The sequence below is a fragment of the Nannobrachium achirus genome (assembly GCF_963921795.1).
Source record: "Nannobrachium achirus genome assembly, chromosome: 17".
Lineage (NCBI taxonomy): Eukaryota > Metazoa > Chordata > Actinopteri > Myctophiformes > Myctophidae > Nannobrachium > Nannobrachium achirus.
The window spans coordinates 16,729,505-16,752,996 of record NC_137824.1 but is presented as its reverse complement, the minus strand read 5'-3'; the positions used below and the strand labels follow the sequence as shown (position 1 = coordinate 16,752,996).

Sequence of the window (23,492 nt, the reverse complement as noted above, 5' to 3'; positions counted from 1 at the left end):
CCAGGAACACTGGTCCCGCATTGCATGTTAATAATGACGTTGCCAGAGATGCTTGTCCCTGATTGGGACACGGCAGGGTTCCCCAATAGGCGGCCGCGGGGTGCTACTGTCTGGCCCCCACCAACCCCAGTAATAATGGTGGTATAAGAGCAGCAACAACACTAGTATATTGTCGTATGTTCTTTCGCAAAGTAAAGCCCTGCTTCATCATACAAGGCTGCACAAAAGTAGTGAAAACAGCAGATCTACAAGCACACAACGCCTCGCCGCGAGGCGTTGTGTGCTTGTAGATCGGCTGTTTTCAATAGTTTAAATCATTTTTAAAATGATAAATGCAAAACAAACGGTTTTGAGATTTTCACCCGACAACGACGATATCTGAACTGTCACTGGAGTAGCGGGAACACCACCGTCGCCCCCTGCAATGCTGTGGCCCTCGGCTTGGTACCCTAGACATAATTCGGCCCTTGGCGAAAACTAATTGGGGAACCCTGGGCTACGGTCTTAAACAAGAGAGGACACCGACATACATACTGTACATACCCAGCCGATCGCAGTACTTGCGCACTCTGCTTGCGCAAAGACCAGCGTTTCAGGCTACTTCTAATGCACAAAAACAATGTTCTTTTGGCCGACTAACTAAATGCTAGTCTGTTGCACGTCTGTTGGCGTTGGAAAGAGTATCTTGGAGTTGGAAAGAGTATCTTGGAGTTGGAAAGAGTCTCTTGTAATCTGTTCTGTGTAGTGTCACCTTAACGTTATCCCCAATGACACAGAGATTTGGCGGACCCCCTGTAGTTACTCTGAGGTAGTCCCGGACCCCCTGTCGAAGACCCCTGGGTTAAAGAAACAGAAGAGAAAGGTTGAAAGGGTGTAAAGCAGCCGATCCATATACATGAGCTGTTAGTGTCATCATCCGGCAGTTCATTTGTGGATGGATTGGAGGCTTATCTCTGTAATGCAGTGACAGATCACACACTGCCTGGAGGCCGCTCTCCCTCTCTCTCTCACAGTTGAAATCGTATCAGTGTGTGTTCACGATGTTTCCAGGGAACAAATGGATACGCCAGTGAAAATTACATAAGCAATACGGAACGTATAAGAGATGTGTTATATCAAGGCAATGGGCTATTAAATAATACGAAGCCTCTTTGTGAGATATACAGTAGATGTATGTAAATCGTCTACTTATTTTTGTGCTCTGCAGAGCCATTATCATATGAGGTATAATTCAGGTTTAAGGGATTAAATCAAATCTCATTATAGATTCAAAGTGGGGTCCTTTGAGGGTTAGTGTACAAATGTGTAGAAATCACACGTTGTGAGCGTGTAAATGAGCTAGTTTTCTATATGCTTACTGTAGGCCTACGGTATGTGTTTGATTCATAATTCATTATTTTAAGGTCGGGACCTCCTGGCTCCCGGTTGGGGGTCCCATCCTAGAGATGTAGACCAGGGTATCTCAAAGTGGCTGCTGTGATGTCCAGGGGCGCCGCAGAACACTTTGATAATATTTAGAATTTACAACTTCAGTTTGGTACTTCCAAATATCCTATATATATTGAAATGCTTACCAGATTGAGTGGTGAAAACCTTGCGGGGGGGGGGGGGGGCTGTGGTGAAAACCTCGCATTGGGGCCCGGCAGGGGGTCGCTACGCCAGTGCCGACATGCGATGCGATCAGTATTTCACATTCATGTCACATCTCCTCTCCATTCTATCAAACATATAATTATCCAAATGTCTGTCTGTCTGTCTGTCTGTCTGTCTGTCTGTCTGTCTGTCTGTCTGTCTGTCTGTCTGTCTGTCTGTCTGTCTGTCTGTCTGTCTGTCTGTCTGTCTGCCTGTCTGTCTGTCTGTCTGTCTGTCTGTCTGTCTGTCTGTCTGTCTGATGGTCTGTCACAGCGTTTCTCTTCGGTGGCTGGACCAATTGATCTGAATCCGCATGCATCACCATTAGCATATGAACACACCTGACATAACTGCAAAGCCCGTTTGTCACTTTCACAAATCATATACTGTATATTAGCATTTTTATGGTGTATCTATTCTGCATCTAGCATGAAACCAGCTCTGTGTGTGTGTGTGTGTGTGTGTGTGTGTGTGTGTGTGTGTGTGTGTGGACAGACAGGGAATTACTACTTTGTGGGGACCTCATGTCCCCACAAAGATAGTACAATCCTTGCACACTACCTTGTGGGTACTTATTAACTCATTCTGAGCCCAGGACATTAACGGATTAGGGGGTCCAGAGTGCCCCCTCCCGGCCCCATTAACGGCCGCTGTCTTATTTTGAAGGCCAGAAGTCTAGACCGGAAGTACTTCCGGTCTGACGTCATCGGATCGTGCGCCGGAACCGATGCGTGTCCATGTGGAGTTGTGTAATGGCCGACCGGGAGCTTTTATAACTGTGTAAAATAAGCGAGCATCTGCCTCCATCCTAGCTTCTAAAGTGTAGTTTTGAGATAATGGACATTAAAGATGAGATCGGCCGTCCACCTCAATGTTATGGGATGACTATTGTGTGCTCGTGGAGCCGTGATGATGACAAATCAGCGCGGATTTCGTCTCCGGAGCGTCGGCCATTGTACTAGGTATTTTTACTCGCCGTTACAGTAATATATTACTTTTCCCGCGACATCGCGTGGATGGCACTATAGATACTCTATTACTTTTCCCGCGACATCGCGGGGTTGGCTTTTAATGAGTTAATAGGTCCCCACAAGGTGTTTAGGGGTTAGGTTAAGGGTTAGGGTTAGGGTTAGGGTTCAAAATGAATGGAATGTCCCCACAAAGATAGTAGACTATGTGTAATGTCCCCACAAAGTAGCAATTGCAAACCTGTGTGTGTGTGTGTGTGTGTGTGTGTGTGTGTGTGTGTGTGTGTGTGTGTGTGTGTGTGTGTGTGTGTGTGGGTGTGGGTGTGGGGGGGGGGAGTTGTCTGGCCCTGTTACAGATGTTGTCCAAAAAATCATGCAGATCGGTACACAGTATGTCTGTAGCCATTAAACGAAACGGGTATTTCTTACATTGATGCTCCTACATATTATCATGCAAGCACCAGTTAAAGTTACTTTCCATCCCTCATATACTGTGTGCACAGTGCACACCCCATAACCCACACACTGCACATCACTTCGGAGCTCATATCTTTGAACGGGTAAGGGCTAGTACTCTTAATACAACAGCAGCAGAGTCTGTGATGTGGTCTCTCTGTTGTGTATGTCCTCATCTCAACCCAAGCCTCTTTGTCCCTCTCTGTGTCTCTCTTTAAAGGTGAACCCGGCCGACATAAAGACGGGCTATCTGTCTATCATCATGGACCCGGGGGAGGTGCCGCTGGACGAGCAGTGTGAATACCTCCCGTACGACTCCTCGCAGTGGGAGGTCTCCCGGGACCGGCTGCGTCTGGGTGAGCATCTAAACCCGACGACCGCGCGCGCCCGCCACGGGGCAGGCGTGGGCGGGGGCAGGGACGTGCTGGCCATTGGGAAAAGCGGGACAACTCCCGGTCGGCCATTAGGAAAAAAATTGCAAAAGAAAATCGGCCTTTGTTCCATTTTGGGGGCTGGGCGGCCAACAAAGTAAATCGTCACTATCGGGCAGAAACCTGGTATCTCCAAGTTTCAAATTTGTACATTTTTTCGCAAAGTAAAGCCCTGCTTCATCATACAAGGCTGTCGCACAAAAGTAGTGAGAACAGCAGATCTACAAGCACACAACGCCTCGCGTCGCGAGGCGTTGTGTGCTTGTAGATCGGCTGTTTTCACTTGTTTAAATCATTTTTAAAATCATAAATACAAAACAAACGACAAAATATAACTCATGTAATTGGCCCATTGGCTTGTCATTTTGTCACAAATCTTTGAACAGCAGCAGTGCTATAGCGAGATCTCTCTCTCTATAGCGCGCAATGAGGGCCTCTCCAACTCTTTTTCCTGGGCTGAATCAGGGGCCCAGCATGTCCCTGGGCGGGGGAAAGAGCGAGAGGGTGGATGGATGGGTGTGTGTGCGTGTGTGCGCGTGTGTGCGTGCGTGCGTGTGTGTACTTGTATTTCTATACTTGTGACGGCCAAATGTACTTCTCTTCGTCGTCCTCAGACGAGCACTCGATTGCAGTTTTCCGTCATCATCTCGATCCCCTCCACACATCTGGCCAGCTTATTTTTACATTTTTTGTGCTTTCAAAATCTTCAGAATCCAGATTTTTTTATTTTAGCACATCCATTGTATTGTACAATTTGAGAAATAGACGGTGTAAGGAACGTAATCGTACTCCTCACAATAGAAATGGTTGTTTTATGGATTAAAAGAAGGTTAGGATTACAATTAGGAAGAAATCCTGGTATGGGTTGGGGTTAGAGTTATAGCCAAACCAATTAGCACTTAAAAGTTGTGAGTTGTTGTGAGCTTGTTGATCCACCATTTTCTGTTTATCTTTCAGCAATTTTGGTCTATTTTCTGCGGGCATCCTAAATGTCGTCGTCCCCACCAGCATAGTAATGCAAACCGGTGTGTGTTTTTGCACGCGCACAAGCGAGCGAGTGAGTGAGTGTAAAATGAGAGCCGCTAGATAGCTGAAACTAAATTAGTTTTTCCATTTCCACCACAGTGCTTAATGGTGCTGTGTGAGTCAGCAGTGCACGGTTAAATATTGTGTTCATTACTCCGTGCAGACAGACACAGCACAGCCTGTTCTCCTACAGCTCCTGTCTGTTCTGTTTCCTCGTTCTCTGGCCCATGGGAACATTTAAACATTTAACTTTTTCACACTGGGACTTCATTCTTGACCCTCGCTCCGCCGACGTTAGAGTCAGATTCAGTGAACAGGTTGGCAAAAGGGCCTTTCTGTTTGGAGTTTGCATGTTCTCCCCGTGTCTCAGAGGGTAGATACCCTCACAAAAAACATGCAGTAATCCTGGTCTCTAAACTGCCTCCCCCTGGCCAGCCGGGGCGTCTGTTGGAGGAGAATGGAACTGGTTGGAATAACGTGTTCCTTCCACGCGCTACGTCCAAACCGGAGAAGTTCCCCCATTGTCAGGTTATAAGAAGCGGCCTGCTCACTCCTCATGCACTGAAGGAAGCATGAGCTCAGTTCGGGGCTCTCTCCAGGTTGGCAGAGGGAGAGTAGAGCCCAGGATGACAGATGACAGCTTAGGCAATTATTTGGCACCGGGTGAAAAATGGGTTACAAAATCGTGGGATAAAAATGTAGGATGAAGATTCAGTGAACAGGTGTTCACAGCAGCTGTGTGTTGACACGTATGAATGAGACGGATGCAAACATTGTGTGCACATCAACACTGTTGCACAGAGTCTGTCAGGTGGAAACCTCGTATGTCCAAAAGCCTTACTTCGCAGGAAATGAAAAGAACCTCCCGTATGTGTTCCAATGCAGTTGTTATTTAGACTCGATCTATAGTTACTTTTCATTGGTTAAATATGTATTAAAGATAAACGGTAGACCCGCTTATTACACTTAACCACTTTCATATTCAGAATCAGTTCTCTACTTTTGCGCGACGCGCTATTGTACTATAAAGTAGGGCATTTCATTTTGTTCTGTGTATTTATTTATATTGGTTATATTATCACCCCAAGGGGTCTCTATGCACCTCACAACAAGTCATACAACTAAACACAATAGCGCAGAATACACAGTGTAAATGTTACACAATCAATTTCCATTTAATTTCAAACAATCAATATGCAGCAGTGCACAGCTGAAAGTGTACAAAGCAGAACGTTTACATCACAGGATAAGAAGAGGTGGACACAACAAACTAGGGAGAACCGTTATGCAAGGGGGGAAAGATGGCTTTTTAGCCTAGATTTAAATTTAAATCTCCCTCCCAATCTTCTGACTCCACCTTAGCTCGTAGCACTTGCCCCAGCCTCGACAACCTTGCAGGCTTATGCAAAAGCTATTTAATTTAGATGCATATGCTATGTGGACAGATTGCAGGTTCATTTGTAGATCGCCGACACCGCAGCTACACGGCAGCGCTCTGGATAAATATCTATATTGTGTATAGTTTCAATGTGTAGATTTTTTTTTTTTTTGATATTATAATGTTAGGTTCTCAGAGTTTTTATGTAGCAGCTAAGGCTGCTGAACAAAACCTATGTCTGTCGCCAGTGCTTAATTTGATTTACACTTTACTGACACATTTTTGAGCGGTGGTCACAACGCTCCTATACGTGGCCGTGTGTGTGGGTCTGTCTGTCTGTCTGTCTGCGTGTCTGTCTGTCTGTCTGTAGCCTGCAGTAACCTTTTCTGACCACACATGTTAAGGGAGGGGCGCTGTTGCACACACACACACACACACACACACACACACACACACACACACACACACACACACACACACACACACACACACACACACACACACACACACACACACACACACACACACACACACACACACACACACACACACACACACACACACACACACACACCACCGCTCAGTTCACACGAGTGTGATTTTTAATGTCTTTTTAAGTAACATGATACTGACTCACACTATACTGATTGCACTTTATGGATTTTAGGACCTCTTTTATTACAAGATACTGATTTGAACATACCTTTACATTCCCAAAAAGAGCTTATCTTTTATGTTTATTCTTGCTCTGAGCTGGAAATGTGGAAGCCTGCATAAACAAAGTTCCACCTCACCGTTACCTGTAATTGTGTTGTGACAATAAAGTTGATTGATTGATTGATTCTTGGTTTACCTATGAGCCGAGCTTAATATTTTCGATGCATTTGATGCATTACCTTGTGCTCACTTTGCTTACTGTAAATCGCTCTGGATTAAGATAAATGCCTCAATTGTAAATTTAAAAAACATTGAGATAGTATGAGCACAGTGATGATATTCTTTGTGAATGTATTCATTCAATGTCATCCATACTGTTGTATGTGTTACAGGGAAGTCTCTGGGCCACGGAGCCTTTGGGAAAGTAATGGAGGCCTCCATCAGTGGAACCAACAAGAACAACAGCACCGACACAGTGGCCGTAAAGATGCTGAAGGGTGAGATATTAGGAGCAAATTGTGTTTGGTTAACTTGTGTGTGTGTACGGGGGGGGGGGGGGTTGGGGCATGCTGCAGACCTTGTATCTGTGTGGACATTCTGTGGAATGACCTTCCCACTCGAATCGAGATGATTTGAGAAACTCAAACTCAAACATGAAAACAAAAATGTAAAAAGCCCCCTCTGCCCTGCCCAACTAGCACCATTGAGCATGTCTTTAATGTGCATTTTATTGGTTTTCAGTGATGTATACTCAACCTCAGTTCTCGGAAAGAGTAAAAATAGAGATGCCTCGTCAAATATTTCTCAAGCCAAAGATGCTCTGTCAGATTTGTACTTGAGTTCAAGTACTGGAGTACTTGTTTAAACTCAAGTAAATCGATACCTCGGTACTGTCCACCACTGTTGGTTGAATTTCAAGGTCTCACCTTAACTCTGACAGTGTACAAATCCGGGTCCATTTGGTTCCATGTACGCTGTCAGATACAGACTTGTATGGGTGAATTTAGACCCCCCTGGAATCCACTTTTAGAAACACTGATCTAGATCATTCTAGAAAGATACAAACTCTCTCTCTCTCTCTTTGCTTGTTGTATATTTAAAAGGAAAACATTTTAAGTGTCTTAAAAGCCTATAGAGATCTGAGATCTTATATTAGTGTTAAGAAGTTGTTATTTTTACACGTGGTTGCTGTCAGGCAGAAATGTTGTATATTCATATATTTCCATAAATTGATGCACTACTTCATCGTGCAAGAGCGTTGCACCCACTACACTACAGGGACGACGTATACACAGCACTTACTTAGTATGTGCAATCATACCAATGTAACTGACAGTTCGTTTTTTCATGCCTGACTTCCTAATAAACATATTAATGAAAAAGCTAAAATAAATAAATAAAATGAAAGTACATTGCAAACTCATTCCTTTTGCTGCTAGGAATATAAATGTTAAATAAATGTAAAAGGAGAGAGAGGGGGGGGGGGGGAGTGCATGGGATACTGTATTTGGTACTTTGTATATCGTTGTTGTTGGGTGGAAACCTTGTATGTCCAAAACGAACGGTTTTGGACATATATTGGACATATTTATCATTTTAAAAATGATTTAAAATAGTGAAAATAGCCGATCTACATGCTTGTAGATCTGCTATTTAGTCACAAGCTCTTGTTAATACTTTGCAATGGTTCAATATTCATAAAAACCCACAGACACACTTTCACTTAAATCTTAGCAGATCTAAATGCTCACAAGGTGTTGCGATGCAACGTGTTGTGAGCTTGTAGATCGCCTATTTTCGTGTGACACTGTATACTGTAGTACTCTAGTACAGTGGTTCTCAACCTTTTCAGGCCGCGACCCCCAACTTAATCATATTTTAACTGGGGACCCCCCCCCCCACCCTGACGAGCACTAAGTGCATTACATTTTGTGTAACACGGTTCTATTGTGAAAATAGCCGATCTATTCTGCCTCTAATATTTGACAATTTGGCTGATGTTTGATTTGTCATTTTAGAGGTATTAAAAAGTCCTTCAATCGTCACTTTAGAAATGTGCAGATACCCTCTATACACTCAAACATTATGTTGGTTTGTTTACTGTTGAGTGAGCAAACAATGTTTCACTTTAAGGCTAATCATCTGGGGTCCCCCCTGGGGGTCGCGACCCACAGGTTGAGAACCAGTGCTCTAGTAGGTCCTTCATTTACAGTAAAATATGAAGATATAAGGTTTCTTCCTGATGGACGGTGATGATATGATTTACATGCACTCCGTAAAGTATGTATGTAAATAGGTGAAAAGAGCAAACATTGCAGTTTGTTTCTGCCTGCGTTTCAGAGGGAGCCACAGCCAGCGAACACAAGGCTCTGATGTCAGAGTTGAAGATCCTCATTCACATTGGAAACCACCTGAATGTGGTCAACCTCCTGGGTGCTTGCACCAAAGCAAACGGTGAGCAAAGTAGTATTGTATTGGCATCAATGTAAAAGCAAACACTGCACCTTAAAAGCGCCAACTTAATTGTAGTCACAAAAAGGCCTAAGGTTTTCCATGAAAAAGATACCTAACCAACAGTCAATCTTAAATTGTTTTTTGCAAATTGAGCCAGGGCTAGAGCTCGATAAGCATTATGCTTCTCAATCTCCCCTTTTCCAGCAACTTGGATACTTTAAATGGACTTGTGCCCTGGACTTTCCCTGTGTGTGTGTGTGTGTGTGTGTGTGTGTGTGTGTGTGTGTGCGTGTGTGCGTGTGCGCGCGTGCGTGTGTGTGTGTGTATTTGATTGATTGATTGAAGACTTTATTAGAAGTTTGCATAGAAAAAGGTACAGTTTCATGACGGTACAGTTCACTGGTACAAGGTCAACTAAAAGGAGATCCTAGAAAAGTACTTGGCTTATTTACACAGGAAACCATTGAAGTATCTCATATAACATTGAATGACAGACGGATAGAACACAGTACTATGCAGTAGATATATCAGGAGAAATTAAAAAAGAGACGAAAATAAACAGTGCAAAAAATATATACAGTAGGTAAATACAAAGAAGGGTCAGGGCCCAGGGGAGGGTAATGCTGGACTGTTATTGCCAATTGCGAACGGCTGTAAGTGGTTTTTCAGGGCGATTTTAAAGGATGCTAGGGATGTGTGTTTGTGTGTGTGTGTGTTATTGCCAATTGCGAACGGCTGCCGCATGTAAGTGGTTTTTCAGGGCGATTTTAAAGGATGCTAGGGATGTGTGTGTGTGTGTGTGTGTGTGTGTGTGTGTGTGTGTGTGTGTGTGTGTGTGTGAGTGTGTGAGTGTGTGAGTGAGTGAGTGAGTGAGTGAGTGCCTTGCTCAAATTACACTAATGCACATTGTTAGCCTCGCATAGTCAGACGATATCGCTGCGTGGATATTAGTCTGGCTCTTCTCTTTTTTTCTTTTTTTTTTTCAAGGGACGGTTAAATAAAAAGATTCAAGCTGACTTTATTGGTTAGACCTACAACCAATCAGTATCAGTAGCGCAAAGGTTATACGCCCGCCCTGCATTTGCACACTGGGCCCCTGGTTGGTTCCTCACGACTTGTGAGCTGTGAAACAATAATGGGGCCAGACCTAATCTGCCTATCTGACCTAATCTTTGCAATGGCAGATTCGTCTGGCTACGCGAGACTAGCACATTGTATGTATTTTGTTGTCCAAAAGAGCTGGAAATGAACAAAACTGAACTGAACTAAACAACAGACAAATCAGCAGACAAAAGAATCTTAAACCCTTAACAGTTAACACAATTAGAACTCCAATAGAAGTTAGGGAGCCACCGAGCCAGGGATGCAATCCAATCAAGCACACCTCGATAAACAGTAAACACTGAAACACCGTATCCATTTTGCTAATGATGTTATTGTCTTCCTCCAGGGCCGCTGATGGTGATAGTGGAATACTGCAAGTACGGGAATCTGTCCAACTACCTGCGTGCTAAGCGAGAGTTCTTTCTACCATACAGGGTATGCAAACCTCTAGTTCTGTGACCATACATGGTCATATCTAGGGTTGGGTATCGTCAGCGATACTTTTAATGGTATCGATTCAATGACGTCGATACTATCGGTATCGGTTCACGTAAAAACAAACGATACCTTGTTTCGATACTTTTGAATGCACCCCTTGCCGGTCGCATCTGTAAAATTGGGCTACTGAGAGTTTAATGACTGCTTTAGTAGGCTACACTCAAGTTACTGTGAAAATAGCCAAGAATAGCCTATAATGTTTATTATTATGATAATGATCCAACGTCTATAAAATAGCCCATAGAAAAAGGCAAATAATAATTATAATAATAATAATAAATAAAAAGTATCGAAAATGGTATCGAAAAAGGTATCGTATCGATTCCCAGGTATCGTATCGATTAAAAGGTGAACGATACCCATCCCTAGTCATATCCAAAAATTGTACTTTTACTCCACTACAATTATTTTTTTTAAATTACGTTTTAACACCACAGGGTCTGCAAAACTCTTGTTATTCCTACCGTACAGGGTAAAACTCTTTATTTTGCGTGTCTTAAGTACCAGGTCTTATGATTTAACTTAAGACTGGGCGTGGCCAATGCTGTTTGGCCACTCAAAATGGTGAAACACATGGGTTTTGAGTGCGACAATAGAAGATCTATCCACAACTTTCCAACATCCCATCGTGCATTGCGCAGAAGTTGCATGGAGCTTCCGGCGCCGCAGCCGAGTGTGATCTACAAGCTCACAACGTTTGCATCTGCGACACGACGTGAGCTTGTATGTCTGCTGTTAACAGGAAGTGTGGTGCAAAAAATTCTCAGGTAAATTCCTGCGGAAAGAGGTGGATACAAGCTCATATATATGCTATGTTTTGCTCTTTCTGATCATTCCTACCATTCACAGGGTTTGCAATACTCAATACTCTAAAAATGCCCAGTCACCCCATGGGCCATATTAACACCATCTATCATGTATATTGTAATATTCTTGGGTCACTGGCCTTTACTCTCAGAGCAGCCCTGAAGGGAGCTTGCACTGCAAGTATTCCATTCAATATAGCTGCTTGACTGCTTGGTTGCTCATATTCTTTATGTTTTTCAGCATTCTGCTCGAAAGAAAAAGCAACAGATCGCAGGTTTTATGTATATAGATTATTGCCCAGGCTCCCTCGTTGTTGTTGTTCTCAAGGTTATCCAACCGAGGTAGTGAAGAATGCTGAGCTGTTTTGTTTACCTTTAATGAAAAGCAACAGATGGCAGGTTTTATGTATATAGATTATCACCCAGGCTCTTGTTGCCCCAGAGGTTATTCAACTCATGGGGGAATGATGAATGCTGGGTGATGGTTTGTTTAGCACGTACTGTACAGTACCTTTGATCAACACTTCAAATCAAGCGAGTGAAAATGAATCGATGCGCTAGCAGACAATATGGTACTTTATCTGGGATTTGAGTTAAAGTACTGAAGTTCTTGCTTTAAAATACCAATAGACAAATCTCATTGCTGCAGCGTTTTAAAAAAATGGCGTAAAAGGCAGGAACGACGGCGACAACAACCCTACTTGGGGTAAAAAGTGGATTAAAAACGAATTAAATTCAAGGCATAGAAGAAAGACCTAAAAGGAGTAGTTCATCCCCCAAATTCTTTTTTCCTATTGATTAGTCACACCATGGAGACTTGAGTTTGAGTTCAAGAATATTTTTTTGTATTTGTCGCATTCCTAAGACATTTGGGTCCCCATCCAGAATCATTGGGGGTACATTTATTGTAAACAATTATTTTGTCTTAGGAATGTGACAAAAAATGAAATATATTATTGAACTCAACTCAAGTCTCAATGGCGTGACTAATCAATTAAAAGAAAGTCATTTTGGGGGTGAACTATTACAATACAGTATAGTAACAGTAATGCTGATACATATAAGACGTATATCTTGCATTGGAGTTGAGGCGAGCTGGCCTACTGTATATAATACGGCGGTGACGTTGACGTACAGCTTCAGTGGCCAATGAGATGTGTCTACGTCTTTGTGTCCGTGGCAGGACCGCTCCCCTAAGACTCAGAGCCAGGTGCGAAGGATGATCGAGGCGGGACAAGTGGACCAAAGAGGACGTTCTCCATCCTCCTCACCCATTGGCAGTCCTCACAGTCACTCATCCAGAAGGTCCATTCAGAAGAGCGCTCCTGTTGTGGAGACGAGTGAGTCTGTCGCAGTGAGCGACTTTTCTTTTCGCTGTTTTTGGTTCCCAGTCGTCCAAATGGACCATTACGGGTCTGTAACTCTGAGAATGTTGCTTTTTTTTCTTGAAATTAAACGGGAATTTCTTTATTTAACTCTTTTAATGCCAATGAAGAGTGCTCGTCAGGTGTCACAATAACGCCAGGGCGAGCGTTCGTCAAATCCTGTTTTAGTGCCAGACTGAGCACAGCAACCACAGTGCCACGGTGCCTGTATTGCGAAACCTAAGCATTGGCGGAACAATTTCTTTTCTATGTCGTTTTTGCGTCCCTGGAAAGTTCTCTCCTTCCGTGTTGATTTTGGGTGCAAAGCAGGCATACTCCACTGGCTCCATATTTGAAATGGAGATTTGCGGCCGCCGGGTGCCCTGGGGTGTGCACAGCATATGAGGGATTGAATGTAGGAGTCTCAGAAGTAATGTTGGAGAACCCAGACCGGTGCCTTTTGGGCAGAATAGTGATGTCCACAGACTCAATGATGTCAGTGAGTGATGTCAGTTGGGCATTGTTTCTGCATGCAGCTGTTACCATGGTGGCGACACTGTTTAGTATCAGTGATGTCAGCATGCAGACAGATGGTCAGACGGCAGACGGACAGACATTCGCTAAATGAATAGTTAGATTGCTAGAAGTTACATTGTGCACCTTGTCGTTGTCTCCAGCGGAGGACCTGTGGAAGACGCCGCTGACCATCGAAGATCTGATCTGCTACAGCTTCCAGGTGGCACGAGGCATGGAGTTCCTCACGTCCAGAAAGGTACTGACACTTCTGTGTGTTGTTACAATAACATACACTGTGTTGCAAGGTTATTATAGTAAACGAAAACTAACTAAAAAACGAAAACTAGAATGGAAAAACATTTTAGTTAACTGAAATAAAAATAAAAACTAAGCTTTTTAAAAAAACGAAAACTAACTGAAACGGTATTGTGTTTACAAAACTAACTAAAACTAGCCCTTACCCGTTCAAAGATATGAGCTCCGAAATGATGTGCAGTGTGTGGGTTATGGGATGTGCACTGTGCACACAGTATATGAGGGATGGAAAGTAACTTTAACTGGTGCTTGCATGCTAATATGTAGGAGCATCAATGCACCCCCCCCCCCCCCCCCTGTGTGTGTGTGTGTGTGTGTGTGTGTGTGTGTGTGTGTGTGGGTTTGTGTGTGATTGTGCATGGCCTGAACAACAGCGCCCCTCCCTTAACATGTGTGGTCACAAAAGGTAGTGTAGGCTAAATAGATATAGATACACCATAAAAATGTTAATATACAGCATACGATTTGTGAAAGTGACAAACGGGCTTCACAGTTATGTCAGGTGTGTTGATATGCTGATGGTGATGCGATTTCAGATCAATTGCTCCAGCCACTGAGGAGAAACGCTGAGACAGACAGACAGACAGACAGACAGACAGACACTCACTCAGACATTCGCAAAATTATAGTATAGATAAACTAAAATTATAGAGAAAATCTCCTTAGTTTTAGTCTGTTGTGGAAATAAGAAATAAAAAAACACCAGTTGATGAGGTCAAAGAGAGACATTCCTGCCACTCTCAACAATATGATGTTTTGTTGATTTTCTTTATTAGACAATACTTTTTCCGGAGCTTTTTTAATCTCACCCCTGACAAATACCCCATATTACGTAAAAGACTAAAACTAACACTAAAACTAGCAACCTCACTTTAAAAACGAATTAAAACTAAACTGTAATTGAAAACAAAACCTCAAAACTAATAAAAATAAAAACTAATGGAAAAATCCAAAACTATTATAACCTTGCTGTGTTGTTACAGTAACACATTAGGTTGGGGTCAGGCAGACTGTTCCCTTCCCACACACAATTTTCTAATGCTTCCGTCATGCAGTCAACGTAAATTTGTCCTACTGTAAACCAATTTAGTTGAAGCGTGTTCTATAGCTTGCTGCCGAGCAAAAATGGAAAATCTCTCTGTATATATAATATGAGATATTTAAAGGTATATTTTGGTGATTAAACAAACAGATGACAGCTTCTATTCGTGGCTTTCCGGAGGCGTAGTTACAGCCTCTGTAGCATTCGAGGATTAAGGAAGAGTTGTTTGGCTTGCGGTGCTGGTATATTGTCATCCTAATAATAATACATACACTAAGATAAATAAATAAAATACCTTTAAGAATAGCCAAGACATTTCAATGCAAAAAATTAGGGCTGGGACTTTAACTGATTAATTGCGATTAATTAATTACAGAAAATTAACGCGATTAAAACATTTAACGCATTTTAATCGCACTTAGTTTTTGCACCACAGAACCTTCAGTTTCGGCCATACTGATCATAGCGATGCACCAACCAAGAAGAGACAACAAACGCAAAGGGAGAAGTAGCCGATCAGAGCGCTTTGCTTGGCCCAGTGGATGCGCAATTTAGATTTAAAAAACTCACTCGTTGATTCCCTTGTACAACAAAATGTGTTTTACTTGAAAGAAAATGCTTCTCAGGTCAAATATCGATGTGCGATTAAAATGCGATTAATTGCGATTAATTAATCACAGAGCCTGTAATTAATTAGATTAAAAGTTTTAATCGCATCCTAGCCCTACAAAAAATATTTCCTTTATTACATTTAGGGATATAAGAGCATTGCTTAATAGAATGGTGTCTAAAACATGTTGTTGTGAAAGGATTCCCCATCAAATTGTATGTAAAAGTATTCAAAAAAGTTAAATCATATATATATTTTTTTACCTTCAGATCAGAATTTATGTCAAACCAGAAACCAAATACCACCGCCCCAATCGTACAAGTTATACTGTATTAACACATTCTACCATACAGATTGGATAAAAAGCTGCATAATACAGCTTTAAGGAGGCTAATGCTCTCACAGTTTATACGGTTACTTAGCGCAATCACAGTTCATAAACGTACGTTTTTTCTTTTCTTCTCACCATAGTCAGGAGTGAAAATAGCTTCTTCTATTTCCATGTATTCACATAGTGTGGCTAACTAACACTGACAGCATGGCAGAGCTCTCTAAATGGCTGGGTACGCTCCGTTCATTCTGCATTATTCTCCCAGTCACACAGCGTGTGTTTTAATTGGTTGTCATTAGTATCCCTCGTCTGCCAATTACACGCAGGTGTCATCAGTGATGGAAGAAGAAGTACTCACATTTTTCACTCAAGTAAAAGTAACAATTCCACAATGTACTTTCACAATTAAAGTTCCGTATTCACAATTTGCTTGAGTAAATGTACAAAAGTATTGTCATCACAATGTACTTAAAGTACCAAAAGTAAAAGTGCTCATTATGCAGAAATGTCACATTTCAAATGGTCAAAATGTATTACAAAATGTATTTTGAAAATAGCCAAAGTATAGGGCTGAAGAGGTTATTCGGAGGGGATTAACATAAACTGGGGACCCCAGGTAAAGTGTAAAGATCACTGAGGTCCTCTGTGTTCTTAATCCCACGCGAATCGTCCATGTCTAACATTACCTGAGGACGTGGGGTAACCACGTCCTCAGGTAATGTTAATCCGCCGCAAATCGGGCTTAAATCTGCAAAGTAACTAGGAACTACAGTTGTCAAATAATCGCAGTGGAGTAAAAGTACAATAATGGCCTCTGAGATGTAGAGGAGTAGAAGTGAAATAATAAATTGTACTTACTCCCCCCCACAGTCTGTCATGTTAGCCAGGCTGCACAATAGACCCCTCAGTGATCATTATTTTATCCATTTGCAATTAGACTAATTGATTAATTAGAGGAGTGTAGCTTTCCTATGGATCGTTGTCAGTGGTGCGCAGCGACCAAGTCATTCAAATTAAGTCAATGTTTTTGAGTATGTGTACTTTACTTGAGTATTCGTGTTTTTGGATACTTCACTGGAATATTACTCCACTACACTACAAAGACAAAAGATTTCCTTTTGACTCCACATACTGTTATTGAAAAAACTGAAATATGTCTACATTTCAATACAGCAATTCATTGATATCAAAAGGAAAATGTAAATTGTAATTTGTACTTTTGAATACTTAAATATTTCTTAAGCAAATACTACAGTAATGAACTCAAATACAAATTTGACAGAGCAACTATCGCTTGTAGCGGAGTAACAGTAGGGGTTTAAAAGCAAATGAGCCATGAAGAGGCATTAGAGCAGTAGTAGTGGGCTGGAAGCTGGTAGTAGACTCCGGTGTTTGGCTTCAGAGGCTGTGTGATGTTTTAAATCCCTGTGCAGGCAGGCAGGCTGGCATGCTTGTTTTTGCCAATGGGTCTGACTCTGAGGCCCTAAGCTAGATGAGACAAAGTTTGAGAAACACTGATATAGGAAGTTAGCTTTTTTTCTTTTTAGAAAACTGTTAGGATTTAGAAGACATTTGTAGAATCAGCCTATATCAGTGGTTCTCAAAGTTATATGTCAAGGACCCCCAAAATGATATGTATTTGGCCGCGGACCCCCATCTCAAAATATTTTGTCCCAGGGACCCCAGAAGCAGAGATTTGAGTAAAAGCTAGATGCAGAATAGATACACGCAGCTCAGACCCGTTGGCAAACGAAAGGTCGCGGCAGGCTGGCAGTGGGTCAGGCAGACAGACAGACACACAGATAGTGTTGTAAAATATCGTGCCAGACCGGAACATTCTCCAGTCTGGTAGACACCCTGACATGATACAGAAGCGTACGCACACAAAGTCACAAACATGCACATGTGCACTGCCCCACACAAAGTCACAAACATGCACGTGTGCACGCCCACACAAAAAACATACACGTGTGAACGCCCACACACACACACCTGGGAATCATAAGGTCCACGGTTTGCTTCCCGCGGGCCCTGGACCATATAGTATGTGTCAGCTAGAGCAGAGTTTCCCAAACCTCTTTATTATTATTTGTACTCTAAATGGTAAATGGTGCATTTATAAAGCGCCTTTATCCAAGGCGCTTTACAGAGATTGTGCATTATGTTCACCCATTCACACACCGATGGCGGAGGAAACCATGCAAGGCACCAACCTGCTCGCCGGGAGCAACTAGGGGTTCAGAGTCTTGCTCAAGGACTCTTCGATACTAACTCTGGGGGAGCCCGGATTCAAACTGGGAACCCTTCGGGAACCCTCCGTGTTCTAATGACGGTTTCTTTACCCCTGAGCCACTGCCGCCTACTTCAGCTGCTAGAGTGTTCACGAGCAAGACACTTGACCCCTAACAGCTCCTGATAATTAGCATGAGTAAATGCAGAGGACAAATGTCACTTTATGTTAAAAAAAATATATATACAGTGAATAAAAACATCCCAAAGGATGCACACACAGGGCCTTTCAACAATAAAGTGAAATAAAGTGCAAGAAAATGAACACAATTCAGTCTTTATTAGCAGACTCAGGTCCATAGACAAGGTACAAGGAGTAGACATAAAAGAAACACGACAGGCAATACAAATCATTACGAAAATGTAACACAAATTGCACCACAGAGACAGAGATACTGTGTACTATATACAAACACACATGCCTGTCCCCACTGTTATGATGTCCCCAGTGTTATAGTGTGTGCGACTGTGCGTGTGCGTGTGACAGTGTATCCACAGAGACCTGGCAGCGAGGAACATTCTGCTGTCGGAGAACAACGTGGTGAAGATCTGTGACTTCGGCCTGGCCAGAGACATCTACAAGGACCCCGACTACGTCCGCAAAGGAAACGTAAGTCTTTGTGACAGGTGTGTACTGTAGGTCACTGGCTCTCAAACTTTTCTTGGCTGGCTCAGAGCATCCCTGTAAATTAGCTTTTTCATCCACGGCACCTCTGAATTACAGCACCTATGTACATAAATCTCTCCCTGTAAGATACAGTATGTCAGGATGAAACCTTGAGACAATATCCATTATGGGACAGATTGAACTTTGTACTTGAAGTAACCACTTGAACCCCAGCATAATCCCTATTCTGGGGGGGAACAATCACCAAAAACAGCAGATCTACAAGCTCACAACGTGTCACGTTGTGACGCGTTGTGAGCTTGTAGATCTGTTGTTTTTGGTGAAGAGATATGGTGTAGATTGAAAAAGAATGCATCAAGTGCAGTGCAGCTCAGGTCTGTTTTACTAATTACAGAGGGTCTAGGTGGTTGAACGGATATTGATGAATTCCAAATATTATCAGTATTCTGCAGCACCCCGGGCACCCTAGGGTACCACAGCACCCACTTTGAGAAACCCTGGTGTAGGTGAAGAACACAAGATAAACCAAAACCATAATAATAAGAAGAGCTCAGGGCACCCGCTCACGGTTGGACTTGCACAGAACACGGATCAAGTTTATTAGGCTACAAGAAGACGCAGTGTTCTTCTTCAACTATGACGCTTGCAGAAGGTTGTGGTGACCTGACAACATTGCCTAATAAAGCCAATAAAGTTTTATTGGCTTGCACTGTGCAAGTCACCCAGCATGCCTGTGCTCTCATTGTTGTTCGTTGATACTTTGTCTATCTACAAGCCCACAAGACATTGCACCATGTATTGACATTCATATTACAAAATTAAGCCTGTAGATCTGCTATTTTAGAAAGATTTTGACACATTCTTAAACATTTCAAATAAACTATAGGCATACTGCCTAATTAGTACCTTTTCTTTTGGTACTTATATTTTCATGCCAAAACATTTTTACTTTTGCTCAACTTAGCTGGACTTTTAATTGTAAAATCTTTACAAGTTAGGGTATTGCTACTTTGACTTAATTAAAACCCCTGATAGCCGGGGATCCAGTCCCTCAAAATGGGAGAGGACCTGTGATGTTCTGCCGCACTTTTTATTTCTGTTTTTTCTATTAGTTTGGTCATTAAGGTCCACAGAATGAGAGGCCTGCTCTGCTTGAAACATCGCGAAAAAAAGTTATGGCCATTTGTATATTCACTGTCCCATTGACCCCACTAGAAATATTTAAAAAAGAAAAATAAATCTGCTTTAAGTAGCATGTGAGGGGTCAAACTAGGGGTTCTTCATGATTCTGAATCCATTGCAAGCATTTATTTTGCATGAAATACATTCCTTGGGCAAAATGTTGGCCACCCAGAACTGTGAAAAGTGGAAGAAAAGTGATGACTCATCACTTTCACAGTTTTTAGGGGCCAATATTTTGCCCAAGGAATGTTTTTCATGCAAAACAAATGCTTGCAATGGATTCAGAATGATGAAGAACCCCTAGTTTGACCCCTCACATGCTACTTAAAGCAGATTTATTTTCTTTTTTAAATATTTCTAGTGGAGTCAATGGGACAGTGAATATACAAAGGGCCATAACTTTTTTTCGTGATGTTTCCGGCAGAGCAGGCCTCTCATTCTGTGGACCTTAATGACCAAACTAATAGATAAAACAGAAATAAAAAGTGCGGCAGAACATCACAGGTTCAACCCTATTCCTTGAGCTTTTGGGCATGTGGATCCCCGACTATGACTACTTCTTCCACCACTGAACACAGTTAAATTTAGAGAGAGGGAGAATGTGATGAAAAAAAAACACAGAAGCCAAGTGTGCTCAAAGGAGATAAACAAAGTCTAAAAAGTATGCTGAAGGTGCTTCTAGGATCAGCGTGAATGCAGGCTTTAAAAGAAGAGGACATCTGAGCACTCCCAAAAAAAGTTGAGGAGAGTAATGGAGTTTAACCCATTTAGGTCTGTAATTATTTTATACTTTAGCTATTGAAAAATAGCAGATATACAAGCTCGCAGCGCAGCACCGAGTGCCGCACTGCGAGCTTGTAGATCTGCTATTTTTGAAAAGTCGTGAAAATGTGTGCAAATCTAAGCGGACATTTGCAACTCAAAATTTGCTTCTGGGGGGTGAAACAAAATATTTTGAGATGGGGGTCCATGACCAAATACACATCATTTTGGGGGTCTTTGACATAAAAAGATTTGCGCACCACTGACATAGGAACATAGGTTATTCAAAAAACCTTAGAAGGGTTTAGAAGACACTTATAGAATCAAGGACATTTTCACAATTTTCCAAAAATAGCAGATCTACAAGCTCGCAGCGCGGCACTCAGTGCCGCGCTGTGACCTTGTATATCTGCCATTTTTTACAAGTTAAAGCATAACATAATGCATAATAATGTGTTCCCGGTATAAATTGATTAACTTTAAAACGTTTAACGGACTGTGTACCACTTGTTTCCTCCAGGCCCGTCTCCCATTGAAGTGGATGGCTCCAGAGAGCATCTTTGACAAGCTGTACACCAGCCAGAGCGATGTGTGGTCCTTTGGTGTCCTCCTGTGGGAAATCTTTTCACTGGGTAAAGAAACATCACAAACGCCTGCTGCTGGACAAGACGGCAGCAGTTGATACAAGTAGTTTAAATTACAATTTACTATAAAGGCATGCAGAAGATGCTCACAATAGCAGATCAAAACAAGGTGCAAGATCAGAGTAACTGGTCAACAAACGTCATGGGAAAATGGTCACTTCAGTAGAATGCAATGAATGCAGAAAAACAATGAATATGCTGCAAAGTAACTTGCATCATTCTTAGCATTTGTCTTCCAGCAAACAGAATGTCTATCCAGCTAACATGAATGCAAGTCAATGCAACAACTCCAACTAATTTCAATAATTTCTCTCCCGCGTGTGCAGTCTAGAAAAGTGTATTTACATTTGTAGAGATTACCAGCACTCACGGAAACGTCCTTGATATGATCTGTTGGCGTAAGCAATGCATACAGTACATGCATTTCAGCTCTAAGCTTAAAAATGGTAGGGCTTAGAGCTGAAATGAGAGCGCTGGTATTCACCCTCTCTATATATATAAAGATATTATAATATAGTCGCTCGAAACCTGGAAATAAGAACCTGTGTCCCGACTCCCAATGGATCCAATGTAGTTGACAGTTTTGTTTAGTTAGAAGCTCTTGTTAATACTTTTGGCTCAATATTCATAAAACCCATAGACACACTTGGCCACTTTCACTTTCAAAATGTTTCAAAATTAACTTGACCACTTTCACTTTCAAAATGTTTCAAAATTAGCAAAAGAAAAGCAGATCTACAAGCTCAAAATGTGTCACAATGTGACGCTTTGTCAGCTTATAATGTAGATCAGCTGTTCTTTTCTACTTTTGTGCAACACCGTTGTATGATAAAATAGGAGTAGGGGATTCATTTAACTGAATTGAATTTAACTTCAAAAGTTTCTGCCTTACTGGCTGAGCATAATGATGGTTGAAAACACAGTTATGTTTGACATGGGCCATAATTACGCTGCTTTCTCATGCACTCTTCAATTTGAAAATGCTGCCGCTGTCTTGTAAGTCAAGTGCCTCCGATATCATTTGTGACTTGCAAAGTATATACATTATCTGCTCACTGATTAGCCGATTTTGTTCTTCTCTGGAGCAAAAATCTTACATGAGCTTGCCCTTTCCACAGAGCTTAACCTTTTAAAACGCAGGGGGGAAAGGTTTTGGGAATAAGTGCGCCGCATTCTCTTCGTTTTTTGTGACTCGTCATGACCTATAACAATTCATAGAAGAGGAAGGTGTGACAGTGATGAATCCGCACGGCCCAGAGCTATTTATTATCGTTTTCATGTATTCATGGAAAGACCTTTTGAGGGGGCCGCGTCCACAGAGAACACCTTTTGTGTTGGCAGTGCCAGTCTACCATGTACAGTACAGGCTGGGGCCAGGGACGTGCTGGCCATTGGGAAAAGCGGGACAACTCCCAAACGGCCGGTCCAGGCCGGCCATTAGGAAGAAATTAAACTGTTTGCACAAAAGTAAAAATTAAACTGTTTGCACAAAAGTTGTGAAAACAGCCGATCTACAAGCACACAACGCCTCGCACCACTTGTATATATGTGTATATATATACTTGTAGATCTGCTGTTTTCACTAGTTTAAATCATTTTTTAAATGATAAATACAAAACAAACGGTTTTGGACGTACAAGGTTTCCACCCGACAACGACGAAATATAACTAATGTAATTGGCCCACTGGCTTGTCACTTGTCATGATCTGAAATGGCAAATCTTTGAGTAGCAGCAGCTACTATATCTCTCTCTATAGCGCGCAATGAGGGCCTCCCCAATTCTTTTTCCCGGGCTGAATCAGGGGCCCAGCACGTCCCTGGCTGGGGCGCTCCTCTTCCCAGTGCCGGTCTGCCACGTCCATCGCTCTTCAGCGCCCCCTGACGCCCAACGTTTTTTTTTGGTGCAGCGCCCTGATCGCTCCAAGGACATTCTCTGTGGACACAGCCCCTAAAACAACGGTCTTAAACAGGGGGTCCGGGACCCCTAGGGGGTCCTCAGAGTTACCACAGGGGGTCCTCCAAATCAAACCACTTGAACCCATAATCGGAGAACTTTAGCCAAAAATCAAACCACTTGAACCCATAATTGGAGAACTTTAGTCAAAAATAGCAGATCTACAAGCTCACAACGCCTCGCGCTGTGAGGCATTGTGAGCTTGTAGATCGGCTATTTTCGGCAAAGAGGTTTGGTGTAGAGGGGAAAAAGAGAAGTACAGAGTGAAAGGTCAAGTTTATTAAGTATTGACGATTCAAGTGTAAATATCTGAGAACACATAATTGACATGAATCCAAAATACAAAATACAAACTATATGGTATATTTGGGTTGTGGAGCCCGCCTGGGAAACCAGAGCCCCTGGATGTCCCAGGTTCAAGGCCAGGCCAGCAATTTCGGTGTC

General features: G+C 42.3%; 1 protein-coding gene across 1 annotated transcript in view; it reads left to right on the top strand.

Moving 5' to 3' along the window:
• The window catches only part of flt4 (fms related receptor tyrosine kinase 4), a 197,567-nt gene that overhangs the window by 164,433 nt on the left and 9,642 nt on the right, over positions 1–23,492 (top strand). The window contains exons 18-25 of the mRNA XM_080746555.1: positions 3,277–3,412; positions 6,941–7,045; positions 8,889–9,002; positions 10,453–10,541; positions 12,594–12,750; positions 13,452–13,546; positions 18,365–18,487; positions 20,970–21,081. Coding sequence (XP_080602681.1) covers positions 3,277–3,412; positions 6,941–7,045; positions 8,889–9,002; positions 10,453–10,541; positions 12,594–12,750; positions 13,452–13,546; positions 18,365–18,487; positions 20,970–21,081 — 931 coding nt within the window. The remainder of the gene's footprint in view (positions 1–3,276; positions 3,413–6,940; positions 7,046–8,888; positions 9,003–10,452; positions 10,542–12,593; positions 12,751–13,451; positions 13,547–18,364; positions 18,488–20,969; positions 21,082–23,492) is intronic.